This window comes from Sceloporus occidentalis, unplaced genomic scaffold (assembly GCF_023333645.1).
Source record: "Sceloporus occidentalis isolate IW3139 unplaced genomic scaffold, rSceOcc1.0.p SCAF_5, whole genome shotgun sequence".
NCBI lineage: Eukaryota > Metazoa > Chordata > Lepidosauria > Squamata > Phrynosomatidae > Sceloporus > Sceloporus occidentalis.
This window is the reverse complement of record NW_028316985.1, coordinates 93,030,776-93,051,378: the sequence shown is the minus strand read 5'-3', so window position 1 is coordinate 93,051,378 and position 20,603 is coordinate 93,030,776. Positions and strand designations below refer to the sequence as shown.

At 43.2% G+C, this 20,603-nt stretch overlaps 1 protein-coding gene across 1 annotated transcript; it reads left to right on the top strand.

Annotated features, from left to right (window-relative positions):
- The first annotated feature begins 1,506 nt into the window (after window positions 1-1,506).
- Window positions 1,507-19,792, top strand: LOC149312494 (DIS3-like exonuclease 1). The gene is made up of 4 exons (XM_089527206.1): window positions 1,507-1,591; window positions 18,058-18,253; window positions 18,823-18,915; window positions 19,297-19,792. Exons 1-4 carry the CDS (start codon window positions 1,507-1,509, stop codon window positions 19,790-19,792), a joined length of 870 nt encoding a protein of 289 aa, XP_089383332.1.
- Window positions 19,793-20,603: the final 811 nt, after the last annotated feature.

The following is a 20,603-nucleotide window of genomic DNA, read 5'->3' as shown; positions in this document are numbered from 1 at the left end:
GAATAGCAAAATGAATATCTTTTTGTCCCTCATGTTATTTAACATTTACTTGAAACCACTGAAAGAGATCATCCATAGCTTTGGGATGTGGTATCACCAGCATGCAAATGATACCCAACTCTAACTGACTCCAAGGAAGCTATCTCTGTACTGAACTAGTGTCTGCTGTCAGTAATGAACTTGATGAAGGCAAAGAAATTGAAACTTAATCCAGACAAGACGGGTTCTCTTGGTCAGTCGCAAGGCAGATCAGATGATAGGGACTTTGCCTGTGCTGGATCGGGTTAGACTCCCCCTGAATTCTCACAGCTTGGGTGTGCTCCTGGACTCAACTCTGAGCCTGAATGCCCAGGTTTCAGCAGTGCCCAGGAGGTCATTTTCACACTTAAAACTAGTGCACTAGCTGTACCCATTCCTTGAGATGTCAGGTATGGCTATGGTGCATGTGTCTACGGTAACACATGCCTTGATTAAATCCCATTTGGACTACCATAATGCACTCTATGTGGGGCTGCCTTTGGAAACTATTTGTAAACTTCAGCAGGTTTAAAACGCTGCAGCCAGAATGCTGACTGGGGCCAATTACAGGGAGCATATAACTCCCTTGTTGAACAGCTTCACTGGCTACTGGTTCATTTCTGGGCACAATTCACAGTGCTGGTCATGACCTATAAAGCCTTACATGGCTTAGGTACAGACTATTTGAGAGACCATAACTCCCCATATGAACCTGCTACAGCCCTAAGATCTTCAGCAGAAGGCTTTCTCTCAGTCCCACCACCATCAAAGGCTCGTTTGGTGAGGACACGAGAGAGTGCCTACTTGGTGGCTGCTCCCATCCGGTCGAACTCCCTTCCATGGAGGCTAGGCTGGCCCCCTCCCTGCTGGCCTTTCAGGCAGGCATTTTAAAATTATGATGGGTACTCATTTTAGCAATCTTGGAAGGATGTAAGCCTGAGTTGAGCTTGAGCCCATGGCTGGTATTGAACTCAGAAGCATGTGGTTTGTGAGTGAGTGGCTGCAGTACAGGCATTTAACCACCACGCTACCAGGGGTAAGCATTATTTAGACTGGTAATGGGACTCATAGTCAAAATAAATGCGGTATCAATTGCTCAATGTTTTTCCATAGATCTGTTGTCATAGAAATCCTATGCTTGCATCCTTAGATGCAATTCCATGTTCAGTGGGACTTCTTTTGAGGTACGTGTATATAGTATGGAAGCCTAAATTTCCTGAACCTCAGTCTTCTGCAGATACTTAAATTATATTGCTGTTGTTTTGTGATGTCTGGTGCATGTGACTGACAAAGGTTTTTTTTTTCTTTTTGGTATATGAGACTGAAGGATCTTAATTCATATTTAAGAACTGCATGCATATTTTCTTGCAGACTTAAACATGAGTGCTCTCAAAAGAGTTACTAAGGAAACAGAAACTATGGCAACTTAGACTCAAAGCCTTCTTTCTTATCCCAGAAATGTGAGGGGGTGGGGGAGCTAATGGTCTGATGGGTTCAGCAATTGAGGAGAGTCAGTTTGGGGAAGGATTTTTAGATTATGAGATCAGCCAGAGTGGGAGCTCAGAAAAAGAAGGTAAAAATCATTGGTAGCATTGAATATATGAAATAAATATAAGGTGACCAGGTGTCCTACAGTTCTCTGTTTGAAGGGTCAACAGATGGATAGTCCACTCTCTGTTTGATATGTCCTCTTTTGGAACTCCTGTGTAAGTTCAGCTTAAAGCTAAGTTAAAAAAGCAGAAGCCTTTGAGTTGTTTATCAATGACCGCTGGACAGCAGACTGAGCAGGCATAGAGGACGTTTGGTCACATGCTACCCTACATTAATGAAACACATTATATTTCTATTTAAATTATAGTAATCATTTAAATTTTTCATCTATACATATAAATCAGCATATGCAAACTTGGTGTGCTATTTTGTCTTCTTGTTTTTTCATGATACAAGTAGACACTTTAGGAAGAGAATGGGTTACCTGGTTGGTAATCCAAAGACTGAAAGAACTGAAGGTCCAACTCTGTATGATCGAATCTTTTATGCAAAGTATACACATTGACAGGGGCAAGAAAAGGAGAACCGGCTGATTGATCAAAATATTAAGGCAGCAACAATAATCGGTTATCTGCACAAGTTATCTGCAGAAGTTGCACAATTGACACAAAGTGTAATTTGTGTACAAAAATAGCTCGCAACTGCTAAAGCTCTCTTGAGATGGACAGAAAATATCTCACAATTTCTCACCTTAGCAAGACGAAATGTTTGCAATTTCTTGGACACAGGTGTGATAATGACATATATTTACCACCATACATTTATTACATGAATGATATCCAATACACATAATTTATGGGACATAGGCTGAGCTCCTATATCTCATAGGCTGAGATTTTACATCTGTCAAGATGATGGTCTCAGCTTCATTGGTGAGGGAAGGCATGAGGAGGCACTCTTAAATGGAGAGCACCCACCTTTTACTTCCTTTGGAACTTCAGAGCAGCTGGAAATCCTAATAAAATGTTATTTAGTGTATGTAGCCATGCAAAACATTACTATATGAAAGCTATTTCATTAAAAAAAAATTAAAATAGAGATTCACAACAAGTATTGGTAATATTGCCATTCAGCTCCCATGTTGAATTGTTTAATTTTTTGAGGTTAATATGCATTTACAGAAAAGTCTTTAATTTTTTTCCTGACAATTTGGTTAGATGTTGCTCAGTTGTCTTAATGTGAGATTGGTAGTTTCTCAGCCTTCTTATTTCAAACTCTAGATATTTTTCCAGTGAGTTGTACAAGAATGTAGAATAGTTTCAGTGCTTTTTCCTATTAACAAACCCCTGTCATTCTCCTTTCACAGTGTAATCAGTCAGTAGACTTTTGTGCACTTTGATAAATGTTTAGACAACATGAAGGAAGTCTATGAAGAAATGTGGTTTTAACTTCTTTGTACACTGAGGTTCCTTTACAGAAGGACTATTCTGTTATGTAGCATAAAAGTGACCCCGAGCTTTTGAGACCTGCCAACAGAGCACAAATCTGGCAGGTTCTACCAAACTAATAAGGCTTCAAGCACAGTCCTCACTTGCATGTATACAGTGTGATGACTAGCCTAAATAAAGGCTAGGCAGAAATGGCCCCCTGGGTGATGAAATGGATAAACCAACTAAAAATACAACAACCATGAAAAATAGTTGCAGTCTGCATTGGAAGATGAATCACATGCACCAATTCAATTTTGTGCTCACGTCACTTTTAATTTGTGGATTTTTTTTTTAACTAATCATTTTTGACTACACAGATCAAGCTATGTTAAACACTGATATTGAAAACTCAACGTTGCTGACGTGTTTCATATTCCATTATCCTAGCTTTGTTTTTAGATGTGGTGTAGGTGTGTTTCTAATTGGCATCTCAGGCTATATTTTTGGTTCAGGCAGATTTTATTATTATTTATTATTTTATTATTTGAAATGGTTAAGAAAAGTATATACCAGTAAAATAAACAATTTCTTCTGTTTTGTTTTCTAGGATTAGCCCTACTGGATGGGATCAAGGTGAGGATGACCACACAATATTATTCTTTATTTATTATTTCTTATGGATTATATCTTTCTTGGTATCCTTTCTGTTTGTGCCAAATGACCAGTGACATCACAATGGGCAGTACTGATGAGCTTTGATATGTCAACAGGAGCACAAACATATCTTCATTCTCCCTCTGACACTTTTTTTTAAATGCACTATGAGTCAATCATGTTTTGTTCTGCTTCTGATTTCATATTGTGAGCGACTATAAGCATTTGACAGTGAAAGGTATTTTAATGTGATGTATGGGGTGTGAAGTGAGGGCCTGCTTATTGCGCAGATTTGTGCATTAGGATATATATGAGCAGAGGGTCTGAGAAATCAGGGAGATGATAGCCCTTCTCAGGCATTATCTATACATGTAATATCTACATATGAAGAAGAGTGTGAAGAAAATTGTTATCTATCTCCTTTTCCATTGTTTTTGTTTCTCTCTACATTTGGATGAGTATTCAGTCATGTAGGCTTGTGTAAAGTTGACCACCATGATGAGAACGAGACCAGAAACTTGGGAATGTAACAAAAGTTTACTGTTAAACATGATAAAGAAAGGAAATGTTTTGAACCTGCTATATGTTGTTAATATAGTGCGCCCGCGTCATACGCGGGTGCACTTTACATGGCTTTCAGCATATGCTGAAAGCCACGCTGGGAGAAGGGGTGGCACATCCCATAAGGAATAATGGGGTGTGCACCCATGGCGCATGCGCGCCGCCGCACTACTGCATGCACGAGCCCCATTCATTTAAATGGGGCTTGAGCACAGGCGAAATTCCCTTTACGCGGAGGAGTCCGGAACGGATCCCCCACGTAAAAGAAGGGCAGACTGTAATAATATACTGTATATAGATCACACAAATCACACAAATATGCACATATGAAATATAAGTTGATATAAAGAAGCTTGTTATAAAAAAGTGGTTTGTATTCATAATTTTCCATGACCAGCCAGCTTGACCATATCAAATCTGTCTCAATGGTTAAACGGTAAACATATCAAGTTTCTATTTCATCCTGAGAATGCCTGACAGATTGTACCCCAATCTGTTGGCATTTTTTTATTGTAAGCATGACATTGTAATTGTTGTTTATACTAAAGAGAGCTAACTTGCACAGGTGCCACTTTCCAAAAAGCATGCCAATACTTGCATCTCTACAGTCTCAGATGATTTGAAAATGAAGGAAAGAAGGATGGATGCAGGGAAGAAACAAATTGGATAATTAGAGAAACAGATAACAATATATACCATGTTTCACCAGGAATGACTGTGCATAGAAGGTGGTCTAAAGGAACTTCAGTTTTGCCACCCATATCTGTTGTCATCAGTTCCATAGTACTAGAGAAAAGACTCAGCAACTGCCAGGCCCGACCTGTGAACGGTTGTTTAAGCGTGGCTTGTTTGAGTAGGAGGTTTCCACATCTCAGAAAACTAGATTTCAGCAAACACAAGCAAAATGTTGTGACATATGAATGCAGTCATTGTTGTAGATTGTTGTATAAATTAAAACCCCATAGAAAAACCCATCAATGGCATGATTATTACTTATGGTAACCTCTAGTTATCATTTTCCCATCTAATATGGGCTGACTTTGGGCTCATTCCCATTTATCCTTTAAACTGATTTCCGATTTGCCCTTGCTCTGTGTGGGTAATCGATTGCAAAAGGTCTCTTGTTCCCACTATGAAAGTGGATCTTTTTCATTATCCCTGTGTAATTGCTTCTTTTTTGGCACGATTGTCATCTCCACTAGTTGTGTCGCTTCAAAATCCTATGTCAATCATCTGTGAGTCATCAGTGACGTAAGCGGTAGCCCGGGCACTCCGATTTGAGAACTTTTTTTTTTTTGGGGGGGGGAGATTTATTCAGAGGAGGTTTGTCCTTCTCTTCCCCTGAGGCTGAGAGAGTGTGACCCACCCATGCTCACCCAGTGGGTTTCCATGACCCTGCCAGGGATTTGGACCCTCGTCTCCTCCTCCACCCTGGACCAGGGCATCTGGCAGGAGCAGCCTACATAGCCTGGAGGTGGGAAAGACCTCTCCCATTCTTCTCATCTGCTTAGGCTGGCATCCCTTTGCCTCCACCTCCCTTTCCCCCAGCTACTCCCAGAGGGACAGTGCCGCGCCTTCCTTTGTCTCCTCGGCAGAAGAAAGGGCCAGCTGGAAAGGGGAGCCCTCACCAATCTCAGCCTACAGGACCAGAGGCTGTAAAAGCCACCAGCCCCACTCTGGCCCTCATCTCCCTTTCCAGCCATGTCCAGAAAGAAGACAAGGCCTGGAATTCCCCTTCAAAGGGGCCCCAAGAAAGAAAGAGAATTGGGGGGCTGAAGAGAAAGGTCTCTGGAAGGTCCCTTTTGCCTCCACTTCTGCACCAGATCCCTCTCCGCCCAGCAACCAGGGCCAAGAAAGAGGCAAATCACCCTCCCTACCCTCCACCCTCCCATCCCAGGGACCCCCATGGGACCCCACCTCAAGGCATGCATCACATCATCTATCAATTTTTTTCCAAAAATGATAGAAGATGCAATTTATTCATTTTGCAGCTACTTGCCTCACTTTAAAATAGTTGCAAGACCAATGAATCGCATCTTCTATCAATTTTATATTTTAAAAAATGCAGCGCTGAGAGATTGGGGGGGGGGGGGGAATGGTGGATCTGCCAAAAACTGAAGAGGGATGATAAAACACCCCTCTGCCCCTTGTCCCTCCCCTCCAGAATGATGTGATTCAGATCTGTTGTTTTCACTTGTTGAGCACACTTCGGAATCAATTCTTTTCAAAAGAACCTCTAAGAAACTAGTGTCTGGAAAAATTGGGTTTTTGCATTTACCTTGCTTTATCACAACAGGAATCAATCACATTGCGCCAGGAACCGATTTCAAATGGGAACGACAGTCATTTTAACCGATCAGAAATTCACTTCATTACATAGTGGGAACACACCCTTTGACTCCTATGTAAGCTTATATCTCCATGAATTTTAAGATGAAATCTGGATTTGTTCTCCCGAGTTTCTCTTTCATTGATGTACCCACCACAGTGTTATTGGAAATCAAAGAAAGAAGTTAAAGTGTGAGTTTGCTGGTTAAAAAGCACTGTGCAGCACAGCTCAGGCCCTGTCTGCACAGGCCAAATAAAATGTCCTCCTCCTGTTCTCTCAGCAGGGAGACCAGATGACTCATGGCCCAAATCACAAGTCTGGTGCAAGTGGACCAGACAACATCTGGTCCATTCAGCACCAAACCAAGGGTATGCCCCTATTAGAATAGGTTTAAATAATTTCGTTTATTCTAGGAAGATCCATAGCCCTCCGTTCTGATGCTTGATGGCTGTTTAAATCCCACTCTCCCACCTGGTGTGGCTTCTGTTTGTGTGTGTTGTTCACTTCTGAGGTCAGAACAAGTCACCCAGCCATGTGATTGAGGCCGCTGCCTCAGTCTGACCTCAGGAGTGAGTGACTCACTGCTACTGCAGTCAAGTTGGGCAGCAGAGCCAGATGCCAATGTGAACAGTTGCCCCACATTGGAAAGGAAGGTCCTAGAGGCCAGGGCAGCTTCGGGATCAAGATGCCAGACTGTCCCAGGAATATCCAGCCCAGTGCAGACAGGACCTCAGTATCATTGTTTGTAATCCAATTTACGATTTTTTCAGTTTAATTTGTAAAGCATTCCTGCCGGTGATAGAGAAATCTTAGCATTTTCAAGAAATTACCAATATCCTTCGGAAATGTGTCAGTTACCAAGCAAGAATATATAGGAATATTGGCTTTAACAAATTATTGCTACTATGCTCCTTGGAAATATTATATTTCATTTTTATTAAGTAATAAATATGTCTAAGACTATCAGTCCATTTTTGTCATTCCTCCTGGTAGTAATCTTTAATTACGTTTTTAAAACAATGAAATAACTTGCATAGTAAATGCCTTACAGTATAACTAATGATTCCAAAATGAATGGAGCCTTTTATATGAAAATGTGTAGGCCAGAATCCTTTTCAGAGCCTCCAGAGATGGAGGAAAAAACAACGGTTACATACATTTGGTGTATGCATGAATTCTATGTGTTGCTTACCAGCTAATTTGATTTTGTTTAAACCTGAAATTAAGGAAAGTTTTATAACTAGCAAAATGATGTGTACAGTGGCCTTATTCTTGACAAAATTCACTGCAATTAGATAAATAATACAATTGCATATTTATCTGATCAAATGAAATGTTCCATTGCAGATTAACAGAAACTGGTCCTCAAAAAGTGAGGGTGCATGCTAAGACAAAGAAATGTCAAATGCAATTAAGAAACACTTTTGTTATTAATATATTAAGTCCTGCAATTTTTTACATATAGTGGCAGCTCTGGGTCATAGAGCAAACCCAGTTTATGTGTGGATGGGCGTGTCTGTGTATGCAGTTTTGTAAAACACCATCTGCCCATTTGGCTATAAAGCAGAGCTTAGATGTGGTTTTATTCCCCTCAGTGGAATGCACTGTGGATGGGAGGGGAACCTACCTCCACTATATAATTGACTTTTTTAGTTCCACCCACTGGCTGATATCAGCAGTATGATGGTTGCGACAAATATTGAAGCAGCACTGCATAGAAGTGAAAGGGACAAAGGTTTGATTTAAACCCCAATTGCTTTTCTCAGGAAACTGTAATTTAGGGGAGGACACTAAAGCTCTCTAGCAGTTAATTCTAAGTACTACCCAAAACTACACATCCAAGTTTTCTGCAGTCAAGAGCATTAGAGTGATATCAAACTGATATAATGGTTTCATGCAAGGACACATTAACAAAAATGTTAATCCTTGCTGTTATAATTGAATTAATTATATTTTAAAAGTTGTTTTCAACTTTAATTCAGAGGGGATGCCTGTTTTCATGTACAGAATCTCTCTGATTCTCAGCAACACTGTACAGTTTTCTTTCTGAAGCTAAGAGATGATGTTTGTGCTTAAATAGCACCTTTTGGACAAACATTCCAGAGAAAGTGTAAGGGAAGTATCAAGTGCTTTCCTCTCCAGTTAGCTTCTTTTTTCTTTCATCAAAGTACAACTTTTAAAATATTTGCTAAAATTAAGTGGTTCAGAGCCCTTGTGGTAGGCCAGCTAAATAAAGTCGGCATTTCCCCCCCACTTATTTAAATGTTCTTTCCTCTCTCTAGGATGTAAATATCCATAAATTTCATTCTGGCAGGCAAGAAGTATCATTTTGCCATTTTTTAATTGTTGCAAGAAAGTAAATGAAAACTGTGTAGTTTTCAAAGACCATACACACTTCAGAACTTATTCTGTGAAAAAACAGAAATTGCTTTTTTCTGTGTAAGACACAAATTCCTGCACTGAAAACAGTATTTATCTGGCATTCTGACCTGGGCCCAGTACTATTCAATATCTTTATCAATGACCTGAAGGATGGAATAGATGGCATGCTTATCAAATCTGCAGGTGATACCAAATTAGGAGGAGTAACTAATACCCCAGAGGAGAGGATCAAAATTCAAAATGACCCTAATAAATTAGAAAGCTGGGCCAAAGCTAACAAAATGAATGTCAGCAGGGAGAAATGTGGGATACTACACTTGAACAGAAAAAAATGAAATGCAGATATGGGATGGAGGACACCTGGCTTGATGGCAATACATGCGAAAGGGATCTAGGTGTCTTAGGGACTCGACAGATCGTCCCAAAAGGGCAGTCTGGAGCTGCCCATTTTTCCTCCGGTGGGAACCTGCAGCAACCAAACTGTGCGGGCTCCCTCTGCTCTAAAAAGAATCCGCTAAAAGGGGGTTACTTGGGTGCGTGCGGGCATCACCATCAGTGCACAATTAATGCACTGTGGTGCGTCAATGACGCAGGTGTGGAGCCCCGATGTATGGATACAGCGATGCACTTGCATCATAATGGCAGCCCCCATGTGGAGCGGAGGCTGCCATGATGGTGGCGCCACTCTGTATTAGAGTCCAGGAGGACCGCCCAGTGCTGAAGACCCCCAGTTCCAGACTCATCTGATAAGGGCTAATGATAGCTGTTTTGGTTTCCTAATGTTTGGATGCCAGAATGAAATAGAAGGAAGTAGGAAAGCAGCAGTTCCTTCTGCACATAAAACACACTTCTCCTGCCTCCCCTATATTTAGTCATTGCAGCTCCATACAAAACTATGCTGGAGGACCTACAAACGCCTAGAGAAGTGTTGTCTCTAGGGCATGTCCAGAGTGCTGCCTTATATTCTTTTGGCTATTATCGAGTCAAGATGTTTCTGATCAGAGCCCACCCAAGGGAACCAAGACTGCTCAACCAAGACTGCTCAATCATAGTATCGTAGAGTTGGAAGAGACCACTAGAAAAGCCCCAGGGTATAAATTCCTGCAGTAATAAATTATTACTGCAGGAATTTAACTAACACACAGGATAGGCAATGGTGTTGCCATGGGAGAGAACAGGATAGGCAGTGATTGTTTGGTAGATGTGGTGCTGAACTGACTGACCAGCCAGAATGACCTCACAAGGGAATGCATCTGCATTAGCTCTGAAGCCCCCAAAGTGTTTTCAGACTACCATTGAAGATGGAAGCCCTTTCTGCCCTCAAGCTCCTAGCCTTGCTATGGATTTGGTCCAAAGCAACTGGTCAAAGCCCTTTCCAGACGCTCCATGTCCTGTATTTTGGTGGGCCAATCATGGAATCAACTGCAAACTCCAGCTACCACCTGTTTTGCCTTGGCTTGATCGGTCTAGTGTTCCTCAATTTCAAGACTGTGGTGGAATTTCAGTTTGAATGTTTCGATGCCATTGCAGAAGTAAGCATTGCCCAGTTTCTTCACTTTATTTGTGCAATTTCGTGTGATGGGAGAGAATAGGGAACAGTGCTTTGTTGATTTGGGTTTTATTGCTGTGTATATATTCATGTATAAGTCTAGAAATTCTAGTTAAAAGGAGAAGGAGTTGAAGAGAAAGGTTTAGAGGAAGAGCCATAAGAAATTTGATAAGAAGCAGAAGGAAAGGGAGAAGCAGGGACGTAGCCAGGATTTTGGGAAGGGGGGTCCAGAGTAAGTGCCACCGTTGTGAGAGCCTAAGAGTCTCCCACACACACAAAGAGGAGTGGAAAAAGGGGGGCTGCGTTCCTCAGGTTCATTTAGGGGGAAAGAAAGGGAGGATTCCTGGACTTCAATCTACTTTCTCAGATGCATTTAGACGCAGTGCTAAAAATAACAACAACAATATGTAGAGCGATCTTGTAGCACATTTGGGACTAACTGAAAGAAACACATTGACAGCATGAGTTTTCCTGGATGTCAGTTTTCCTAGAGTTTTCCTCAGATGCATTTAGATCCAATAATAATAACAATAATAATAATGTTGAGAGATATTGTAGCACTTTTGAGACTCACTGAAAGAAAGAAATTGGAGCATGAGCTTTCCTAGACTTCAGTCTACTTCCCCAGATGCATTTGTGGCTTACAAAAGATCACCAGTGGCTTTGTATGGTTCAGTTGGGAATTGAACCCTGGACTCCAGAGTCACAGTAGTCCAGTGACCAAACCACTATGGAGTAAGAGGATTAAATAGGGCAGCTATGGGTCATTTGTGGCCCTGGGTCATTGTTTTGTGGTCCTCCCAGCCATCCTCCCCAATTCCAAAATTATTATTGTTATTATTATTATTATTATGTTATAAAAAGAGAAGAAGGATTTCCTGGAAGCCCCTGTGGTTGCTAGCACACCATAAACTGTTTAACATTTATACATATGCCCTTATCAGATGAGTCTGGAACTGGGGGTCTTCAGCACTGGGCGGTTCGAATTCACGTTATTTCGCACAATACCATCATACCTGGGAGCCCCTCCGAATTGGCATGATTCAAATTGGCCAATACGCATTCGCGCGAAGTGCATTCAGTGCAGAATGTTTTGTCACACCGGTGCTCAACATGAGGATTGGCCGATTCGTATCGGCCCCCTCGCACATGCTCAGTGGTGCCCTGCATGGATTGCGACCTTAAACGCTTCCGGGGTGAAAGGGGAGGTCACGTCATGACAGCCCGGTAAACAGCTGGAGAGCCAGCTCATGCACATTAACAATCGCGATACAATGTGCCCTCTCTACATTCCTCTCTGTTTCCTCTCTACATTCCTGCTTGGTTTTAACGTTACCATGACCTTCCCTTGCAACAAATTAGCAATGCCCGGTTGTACGTGTGTGTGTGTGAGTGTGTGAATATGTATTCTGGGGGGGGGGGGGAGGACCAGTTCCAGCGGCTGTCAAAGAGGCTGGATGGCCATCTAAGTAAATGGGGATGCTTTTTTCCTCCTCCTCCTCCCGGCTTGGGAGCCAGCATAAGCTGCATCCCAAGAAGGGAACAGGCGCGGGGCCGCTAGAATCGCGGTGATCGCCGCCGTTCCAGCGGCCCCCGCGCCTCTTCCCTTCTTGGGATGCAGCCTATGCTGGCTCCCAAGCCGGGAGGAGGAGGAGGAGGCTGCCGGAACCACGATTCCAGCGGCCCCCCCGCGCCTCTTCCCTTCTTGGGATGCAGCTTATGCTGGCTCCCAAGCCGGGAGGAGGAGGAGGAGGCCGCTGGAACCACCCCCCCCCCCCGCTTCCCTGGAACCGGCAAGAGGAAAGACCCACCGGAAGTTAAAATTGGAATCTGGGGGTCTTGCGATGGAATTCAGGATTGGGTAGTCACACCAGAGCCATTCGCACTGAGATCGAACAGAGCCCCAATCCAGGATATTGCCAATCCCCTTATCAGCGCACTGGCCAACACGCTCCAAAAAGAGGAGCCAGTACGCATTCAGTTCGGCATCTCGCGCATTCACGTGAGTTCGGATTGGGCCATTCGAATGCTGGTATGATGGTATTGTGCGAAATAACGTGAATTCGAACCGCCCAGTGCTGAAGACCCCCAGTTCCAGACTCATCTGATAAGGGCTATAGATACAGATATAGATATCTGTTTTTTTTTCCAATCTGGAAGTGGATTTCCTCCCAGTCACAGTTTGCTTTTCCCATCCAGGTTTTGGAAGTAGCCCACAGATTGATTGATATTCTGCCTCTCTCCCAAAGTAGGACCCAAGAGAGAGGAGAGAAAAGAGTCTCTCTCACTCCCACCCACCCACCCACTCCCCATCTCCAAATGCTAAACCAGAGCTTGGGGGACTATAACTCCCAGAATCCCCCTGCCAGAGCTGGCTGGGGGATTCTGGGAACTCCCCAGCTCTGCAAAGAACTGCATTCTAACTTCTGAGCCGAGCTAAGAACCCAGGCTGCATCCACACAACATTTCATTCCCACTTCCAAGAGGGAATTTTAATTCCAAGACAGACAGACAGTCAGACAGACAGACAGTCAGACAGACAGACACAATTTTTAATTCCAAGACTCTATCTATCTATCTATCTATCTATCTATCTATCTATCTATCTATCTACCTACCATTTTTAATTCCAAGACATTATACGTTCCTTTCTTTTTATAAAAAACAAACCCCTTTAAGAGAATCCTATTTTGTGAGAAAGGCAGGATATAAAATTAATCAATAAAAAATAGTCCATCAGTGCATGACTTGCATTATAAGACTTTATTACTTTAAAACCTTATAAATTTTAAAAAAAATCACAGTAAGATAAGAGTGCTATAGAATCATGGAATCATAGAGTTGGAAGCGACCCAAAGAAGGGCTCTGATCCAGTCCAACCCCATTCTGCCATGCAGGAACTCTCCAACAAAGCATCCCCATTGACATGCTGAAAAGGGGCCAGCTAACTGTATTTCATTTTATTTTTCTTTTAAAAAAAGAGAAAAAAACAAGGCTGGAAGGAAGTCCCTTGCCTTTTTGCATTGCAGACTCTTTTTTGTTGTTGCAAAAATCCAGAAATGACTGTTTTTGAAAACCTGAGTCCATTATCAGAAGAAATGTTCAGAGTAGAGCCCCAGTCTCCTTTATCTGGTCTTCTAAAATCTGAATTATTCCAAAACCCAAAACTGACCCTGAGAGCATCTGGTCTGACCCCAACTAAAGGAAACCTGGGCATTCTGAAGGTTTAGATCAATTACTGAGTTTTGAATTATACAAGGGAATCTGCCCTTAAACCTCCATCTCATCTGTCCAGTCTTTAGTATGGGCTCAAAAGTGCTTGGCTCCCAAGGCTTGCTCCCTGCCTTCCCTGGTCCCAGCGTCCTCCGGGAGCTGGAGGACACAGGGATCAGAGATGGTCTTGGCTCCCAAGGCTTGCTCCCTGCCTTTCTCTAGACCCAGCGTCCTCCCTGTCTTATTATTCTTTTTTGTCTTTGGGCAGAGGAGGATGCCACGTTTCTTACAAAATCCCAACCATCAGCCCGCCAGACCTCAGGCCGCTCAGCAGAGGAACCAAAGACAAGGGCCAGGAATGGCTCAAAGAGCTCCTAAACAAGGCCTTGTTCACCCCCAGAGTGTTCCTGCTCAGACCTTTGGGAGGACCTTCCCTCAACCAGCAAGACCCCATAGTGTTCCTCCTCAGACCTTCCAGATGACCTTTCCTCAGCCAGTCCGATCCAAGAGTGCTCCATCAATAATGATGACTGCACCAAGAGGACAAGAAGGAAGAATGGCCTTAAGGCGAAGTGCCCGGATCGTGGCCAGGGATGCCTGGAAGACCAACAATTTTTAGGACATTGTAGAAGATATGTAACCTATAGACTTTGATAGTTTTTTTTTAAACATTTTTTTAGACATCTATTTTTTATTTCTTCCCTGGAGGCCCTGAGACCTGGACAGTGTGCAACGTTCAACCCCAGCTCCTTTCCATGCTCCCTCCTCTTGCTCCTTACCTATTTGTTCTCCACACACACACACACACACACACACACACGCACGCCCTCCCTAGCTTTGCCTTGGAAGATAACAGAGTCCTTCCCCGAGTCCTTGGACTCTGAGATGGGGTTCAGGCATCTGGTACCCACTCTGCCAGCAAGATTTCACGGCAGCCTCCATTCCCATTGGATGTGTTCCTCACACTCCTCTGCCACAGCCAGCATCCCCCTGTTCGACCCCCTCCCTCCTTTTCGCAGTAGGGCTGGATTGGCTCTTCCAAGGCAATGGGGCTCAGGCCCTTATCACACAAGCACAATTTAAAGTCATTCCAGGGTCAATGTGAAGGCAATGCAGGGGCAATCATGGGGATTCAATCAGGAGTCATCTTAAGCCCAGTCGGGGCTCATTCCAGGTTTAGGTAACTCCTCTTTTCCCTTGAATTTACCTAACCCTGAAATGACCCCCGATTGCATTTAGGATGGGTCCTGATTGAAGCCCCATGATTGCCCTTGCATTGTCTTCACATTGCCTTTGCACTGACCCTGGGATAACTTCAAATGTTGCTCGTGTGATAAGGAACAGAGAGAAGCAAAGATTCTGGTTTTTATAGGCGAGAAAGGAAAGGAAATGGGGAGAGATAGAAGCACTTTGGAAATTAAAGGGAAGCAAAGACAGGCAAGTGGAAGGAGAGGTAGAAGCCCCATTGCAATGGGGCTGGTTCAACTGAGCCTTCTCAAATGCAATGGGGCTGAGAGAGAGATAGAAAGGGGGGGGGGGGTTGCTCCCTTTCTCAGTCCCATTGCCTTTGAGTCATTGATACAGCCATATGGCCATGGGGCTAAGAGACAGAGCTGGGGAGGGGGGGCTGCTTTCTCTATGAGCCCCATTGCCTTGGAAGAGCCAATCCAGCCCCACTGCGAAAAGGAGAGGGGGGGTCGAACAGGGGGATGCTGGCTGTGGCAGAGGAGTGTGAGGAACACATCCAATGGGAATGGAGGCTGCCGTGAAATCTTGCTGGCAGAGCAGGTTCCAGTCAGATGCTGCCTGAACCCCATCTCCGAGGCCAAGGACTGTTATCTTCTAAGGCAAAGCTAGGGGGGGCGTGTGTGTGTGTGTGTGTGTGTGTGTGTGTGTGGAAAACAAAGAGGTAGGGGAGGGGGATTGGAAAGGAGTAGAGGGGGAATGAGAGGGAGATAGTCAACATCACGGGTTCTCTGGCTGACTCCAAAGGGACGACTGTACATTATATTAGAAATAAAGCATTTGTTAACTTTGAAATGGATTCCTGCCTCCAGTTTGTGCCTATGTCTCTTTTTCTGGTTTTCCATCATTGAATGCTGGCTGACCTCACTGAACAAACCAACCCTCGGCCCAAGAAGCTTCTCTTTACAGAATAGCTGCTCTTTCCAGAGTGTTTTTCATATCCTGGCGTATAGTCCTGGGATTTGTAGTTGGACAAGCCTCCTCTGCCAAAGAGGGCAGGTGCCTCACCAAACTGTAAATCTCCGGATTCTGTAGGATGGAGTCATGGCAGTTAAAGTGGCACTGAAACTACATTGTTTCCTCCGTGTCACTCCCAAACATTACCGGGTTGGAGTAGCACAGAAAGCCAGGCAATATAGGGCCTGTACAGACAGACCAAAATAAAGCTGCTTCAGGCCACTTTGGAGGTATGCTGTTTAAATGATGTATGCGTCCTAGAACTGGAGCAAGGCTTTGGTGCGGCTTCTGGACTCTTAGGATGCATGCATCATTTAAACAACATGCTTACAAAGTGACTCAAAGCAGCTTTATTTTGGCCTGTCTGTATCAGGCCAGTGTGACACAACTTTAAATCCTATGTCTGCATCATAAGGAATCCTGGAATTTGTAGTGTGAAGAAGCTTGAGCCCTCTGAGAATTATAATTCTTCACCAAACTATGAATCTCAGGATTATATAGAATGGATCTGTGGCAGTTAAAGTGGTACCACAGTTCTACACTTGGTAGTGTGGGAAAGAGTGTGGAGGAGATCAATTAGATCCTAAAGGCTTTGATACATAAAGCCTTGTTTCTACCTGGCACAGAATGAAATGGCTGTTAATGCCAATCAGGCCTCTCTCTCAGAGAGATATTCCACAACTGGGATGTCACCATAAAGAAGCCCCTCTCTGATTAGTTGTTAATTGTATTAGGACAAGATTACTTGTTCTAGCGGCTTGATATTGGCCTGTTACAGACAGCCAAAATAAAGCTGCTTCGAGTCACAGTAGAGATATGGTATTTCAATGATGCATGCGTCCTAAGAGTCCAGAAGTCGCACCAAAGCTATGCTCCAGCCCTAAGGACTGGAGTGTGGCTTTGGTGTGGCTTCTGGACTCTTAGGACGCATGCATCATTGAAACACCATACCTCCACTGTGACTTGAAGCAGCTTTATTTTGGCTGTCTGTAACAGGCCACTAAATGGTTATCATGCGCAGTTGGGAATGTGACTGTTACTATCGCTACGCTAGGAATTATATTAATTTTTGAAAATGATGTAACATGATGCAGATGAGTAAATGTGGCTGCTCAGTTCCTAGAAGTATTTACAATGCATCCGTGTGGTACTATCATCATTTCTTGGGTCAGATGCCTATTGTAATGGTAACAGATAATGAAGATTCGATCGAGCAGCTCGGAAGTGAGACGGAAGGTGTCTTTGTGATTTCAATCAAGGTAAATTTTTAAAAAATCAACACATTACGTTTAATAATATAAAACAACATACACTGGGTCCTCTGCATTCACTGGGATTAGGGGTGCAGGACCCCCATGGAAGTGGGAAAATCACAAATAATTTGTCTAGGAATATAAATACCTGTCTAGGAATCTCTAGGTCCTCCAGTGCAATTTTGTGGTCAACCTCCATCTGATAGTGCTCCCTGGCACATTAGGGGGGAAACCTGCCAGTCTGCCACACCAATACTGGTCTAGAAAATGTAACTGCTCCTGGGGACTTGTCCTTAGTCCAAGGATGTGGTAGGGTTGGGGTGGGAATAACCTGGCCCACCAAAACCATTTCTTTGCTGTCCTCCTGAAGTCCTGCTTGCAGAGTTCCCTATTGTGGCTGTGACTCTCCACATCGTTTCCAACTTATGGCACCCCTAAGGCGAATCCATCATAGGGTTTTCTTGGCAAGATTTGTTCAAAGGTGGTTTGCCGTTGCTTTCCCCTGAGACTGAGAGCATGTGATTTGCCTAAGGTCACCCAGTGGGTTTAATGGCTGAGCAGAGAATCGAACTCTGGTCTCCAAAGTGGTTAGGTTTTGCCCCAGTGGTTTTGCCACTATAGAGGGTGCAAAATAAGAATGTTACTGAATAAAAATTGTTCCTCTTCATGCAATACAAGAAAGTGCTTTTTTGTGGCTGCTCTCATCTTGAAATGCCTTGCTAGGCGTTCTGGGTAACCAACCTCTTTGCTGTCTTTGCATTAGCATAGGAAGACCTTTCTATTCCAGCAGGCATTTGGGAACGGATTGTTTTCACAAAGAAGGCTTTCTGTTGAAGTGTGCTATACAATTTTTATTCTGTGGGTTTCAGTTAATATTTTGAATGGTTTTAATTCTATAGGCAGTTTAATACTGTTTCCATCTTGGTGGGTGTGGGTGTGTATTTGAGCTACACGTCATTTTGTTTGTGACTCCAGAAGAAGAACTAAAACGCACAGATCTGAGGGATACACACTTAGAATTCAGCATTGATCCAAAAGGCTGGGAAGATGTGGACAATGCTCTGTCAATTAGAATGCTGCCCAATGGAAATTTGGAACTAGGGGTCCATATTGCAGATGTCACTCATTTTGTGGCTGCAGGGTCTTACACTGACATTGAAGCAAGAGCAAGGTGAGTTTTGTTTCTTTGGTTACAAGCCATCAGCCAACTGTACTAAAAAGAGAGGAAGCTGCATGCAGCCTTATTTCTGTAAGAACTTTGTGAAATATAAGACGCAGAACATTGGTGTCATTATTGCTATGTACGCTCAAGTTGTTTCCAACTTATGGCAACTTCAAGGCAAACCTATCATGGGGTTTTGTTGGCAAAAAAAGTTTATGTGTGCATGTACATTTGGTTGTACAATATTTCAGTTCATAAGCAAGCAACCTGTACAACGGTCATATAGTGTTACACTCCCTCTCTTCTGCAGTTACCTTACTTGTACCTTTAGTGTGTACTTTTTAAATTGCTGCCCGTCTTATTTTCTTTACAGTAGGCATAAATATAAATAGTCCACAGCAGAAGGGATGAAAACTTTTTGGTTCACGTTTGTGCTTCACTGAACCTAATATCCAGTGATTACATAAAAGTCCCATTGGAGTATAGTGTGTCCTGAATGGTCAGATATACATGTCTGTCTGTTAAGCAGAAAATGAATGATAAAGATAATTATTGCTCTTCTTTTCTCAATTTCTCAGGGCCACCACTTACTATCTACCGGATCACCATTACGATATGCTGCCTGCCATCTTGGGTGCCAATTTGTGCTCTCTTCTCGGAAGTGTTGACAGGTGAGCGCATACGTTTGATCTGTGTCTAAGGCTCATATGGTCTTGTGCTTTCCTCCAGCACTTAAGTCTTTAGGAAGCAGATTTGTACATAACCTTTTGTGGTATTCAAAGAAAATGGAGCTCTGCACCTTTGAACTGGCTATAAGTAAAATTCACCAACTATAATCTGGTTAGTGCAATATTCCAGAGAGGTGCATTACTAAGAATACAAGTAGGTTTTGTCTGGCTGATATCTATAGCCCTGTATGTATCACAGAAGCAGTATTAAGCGAATGAAACAGTCTGACTGTGTGGGTTTCTCTTATGTTCAAAATACTCTAGCAGTTGCACCCAGTGAAAAGTTTATTTGCTTACTAAACAGTGATGATGTGTGTTCTCAAGGTATGCCATGAGTGTCATGTGGGAGCTCGACAAAACTTCCTACGAAATTAAACAAGTCTGGTACAACAGGACCATCATTCGCTCTTCCTACAAACTCTTCTACGAGGCTGCACAGGCTTTGCTAGAAGGAGACTTGACTGCTGCAGATGAAATTCCAGAGCTCAAAGACACAGATGATGAGACAAGAAAACCGAAGTTGGAGGAGCTGGTCTGGGCCATAGGAAAGCTGACCGATGTTGCCTGGCACATCAGAGCTAAACGGGACAATTGTGGGGCACTGGAATTGGAAGGGGTTGAGGTCAGAATTCAACTGGATGACAAAAAGAACATAGATGACCTTGTCCCCCAGCAGCCCCTGGAAGTTCATGAGACTATCGCTGAGTGTATGATCCCTGCAAATCACTGGGTGGCAAAGAAGATCTGGGAGAGTTTCCTGCATCAAGCTCTCCCGCACCAACACCCGCTGCCACGGCAGGAATTTTTTTCTGAGCTCTGAGAATGTGCAAGTGCCAAAGATTTCACCATAGACACCCGCTAAGTTGAATGGGAAATGCTTCAAAGGCCTTGACTGCACAATATTTTTGTTTGCATTTCTAGACCACAAGTACAGCCAATCTAAAGAAAGAATAATAATCTCTAAAAGATTATTAAGGAACTGAAGACCTTTTTTATGGTAACATTTATCCAAAACACATTTATCCTCTCAGCTCATACATTTTTTCCACAGCAAATGAATAAATATTCAACCTATAGAGGGAGAAAGAGAGAGACAAACACACCCATATACATAGGATATATATATAAACATATTCATACATACAAACATATACATTGAAGCCTTCAGGATAACAAATGCATGAAGCAGGCCTGACTCTCCTCTTCTGCCCCATTAACTAGGGCCGAGTTGGGACATCGGAAGTTTATGTTAAAGGGGCCAAACCCAGTGCTGTAACTGGAGCCGCCTGGTGCTACTGTGTGACTGTGTTTAGAAATAAAGTGTTAGTTCTTCTTTTGGCAAAGTTACAGCAGTTCTAGTGTTTGTTTGTAACAATCCCGCACTACACATGGAGCAAGTCCCAGGTGCGACACCCCGGAGAACACCGGCCCCGCCCACACCGTGTTTTTCTTTAGTTCTAGTAGATGTATGGTTATTTTGTATATAGTGTTTTCATGTACTGTTTTAATAATAAAATAATAAAATATTTAAAAAGAAAAAAAGAAACTGGAGGCCCCACTTCCAGTCGGAAAGGCCAAGAAAAGCTGAGGCGGCGGAAGGAGTTAAAAAGGCACCAAGGGGAAAACCCCAG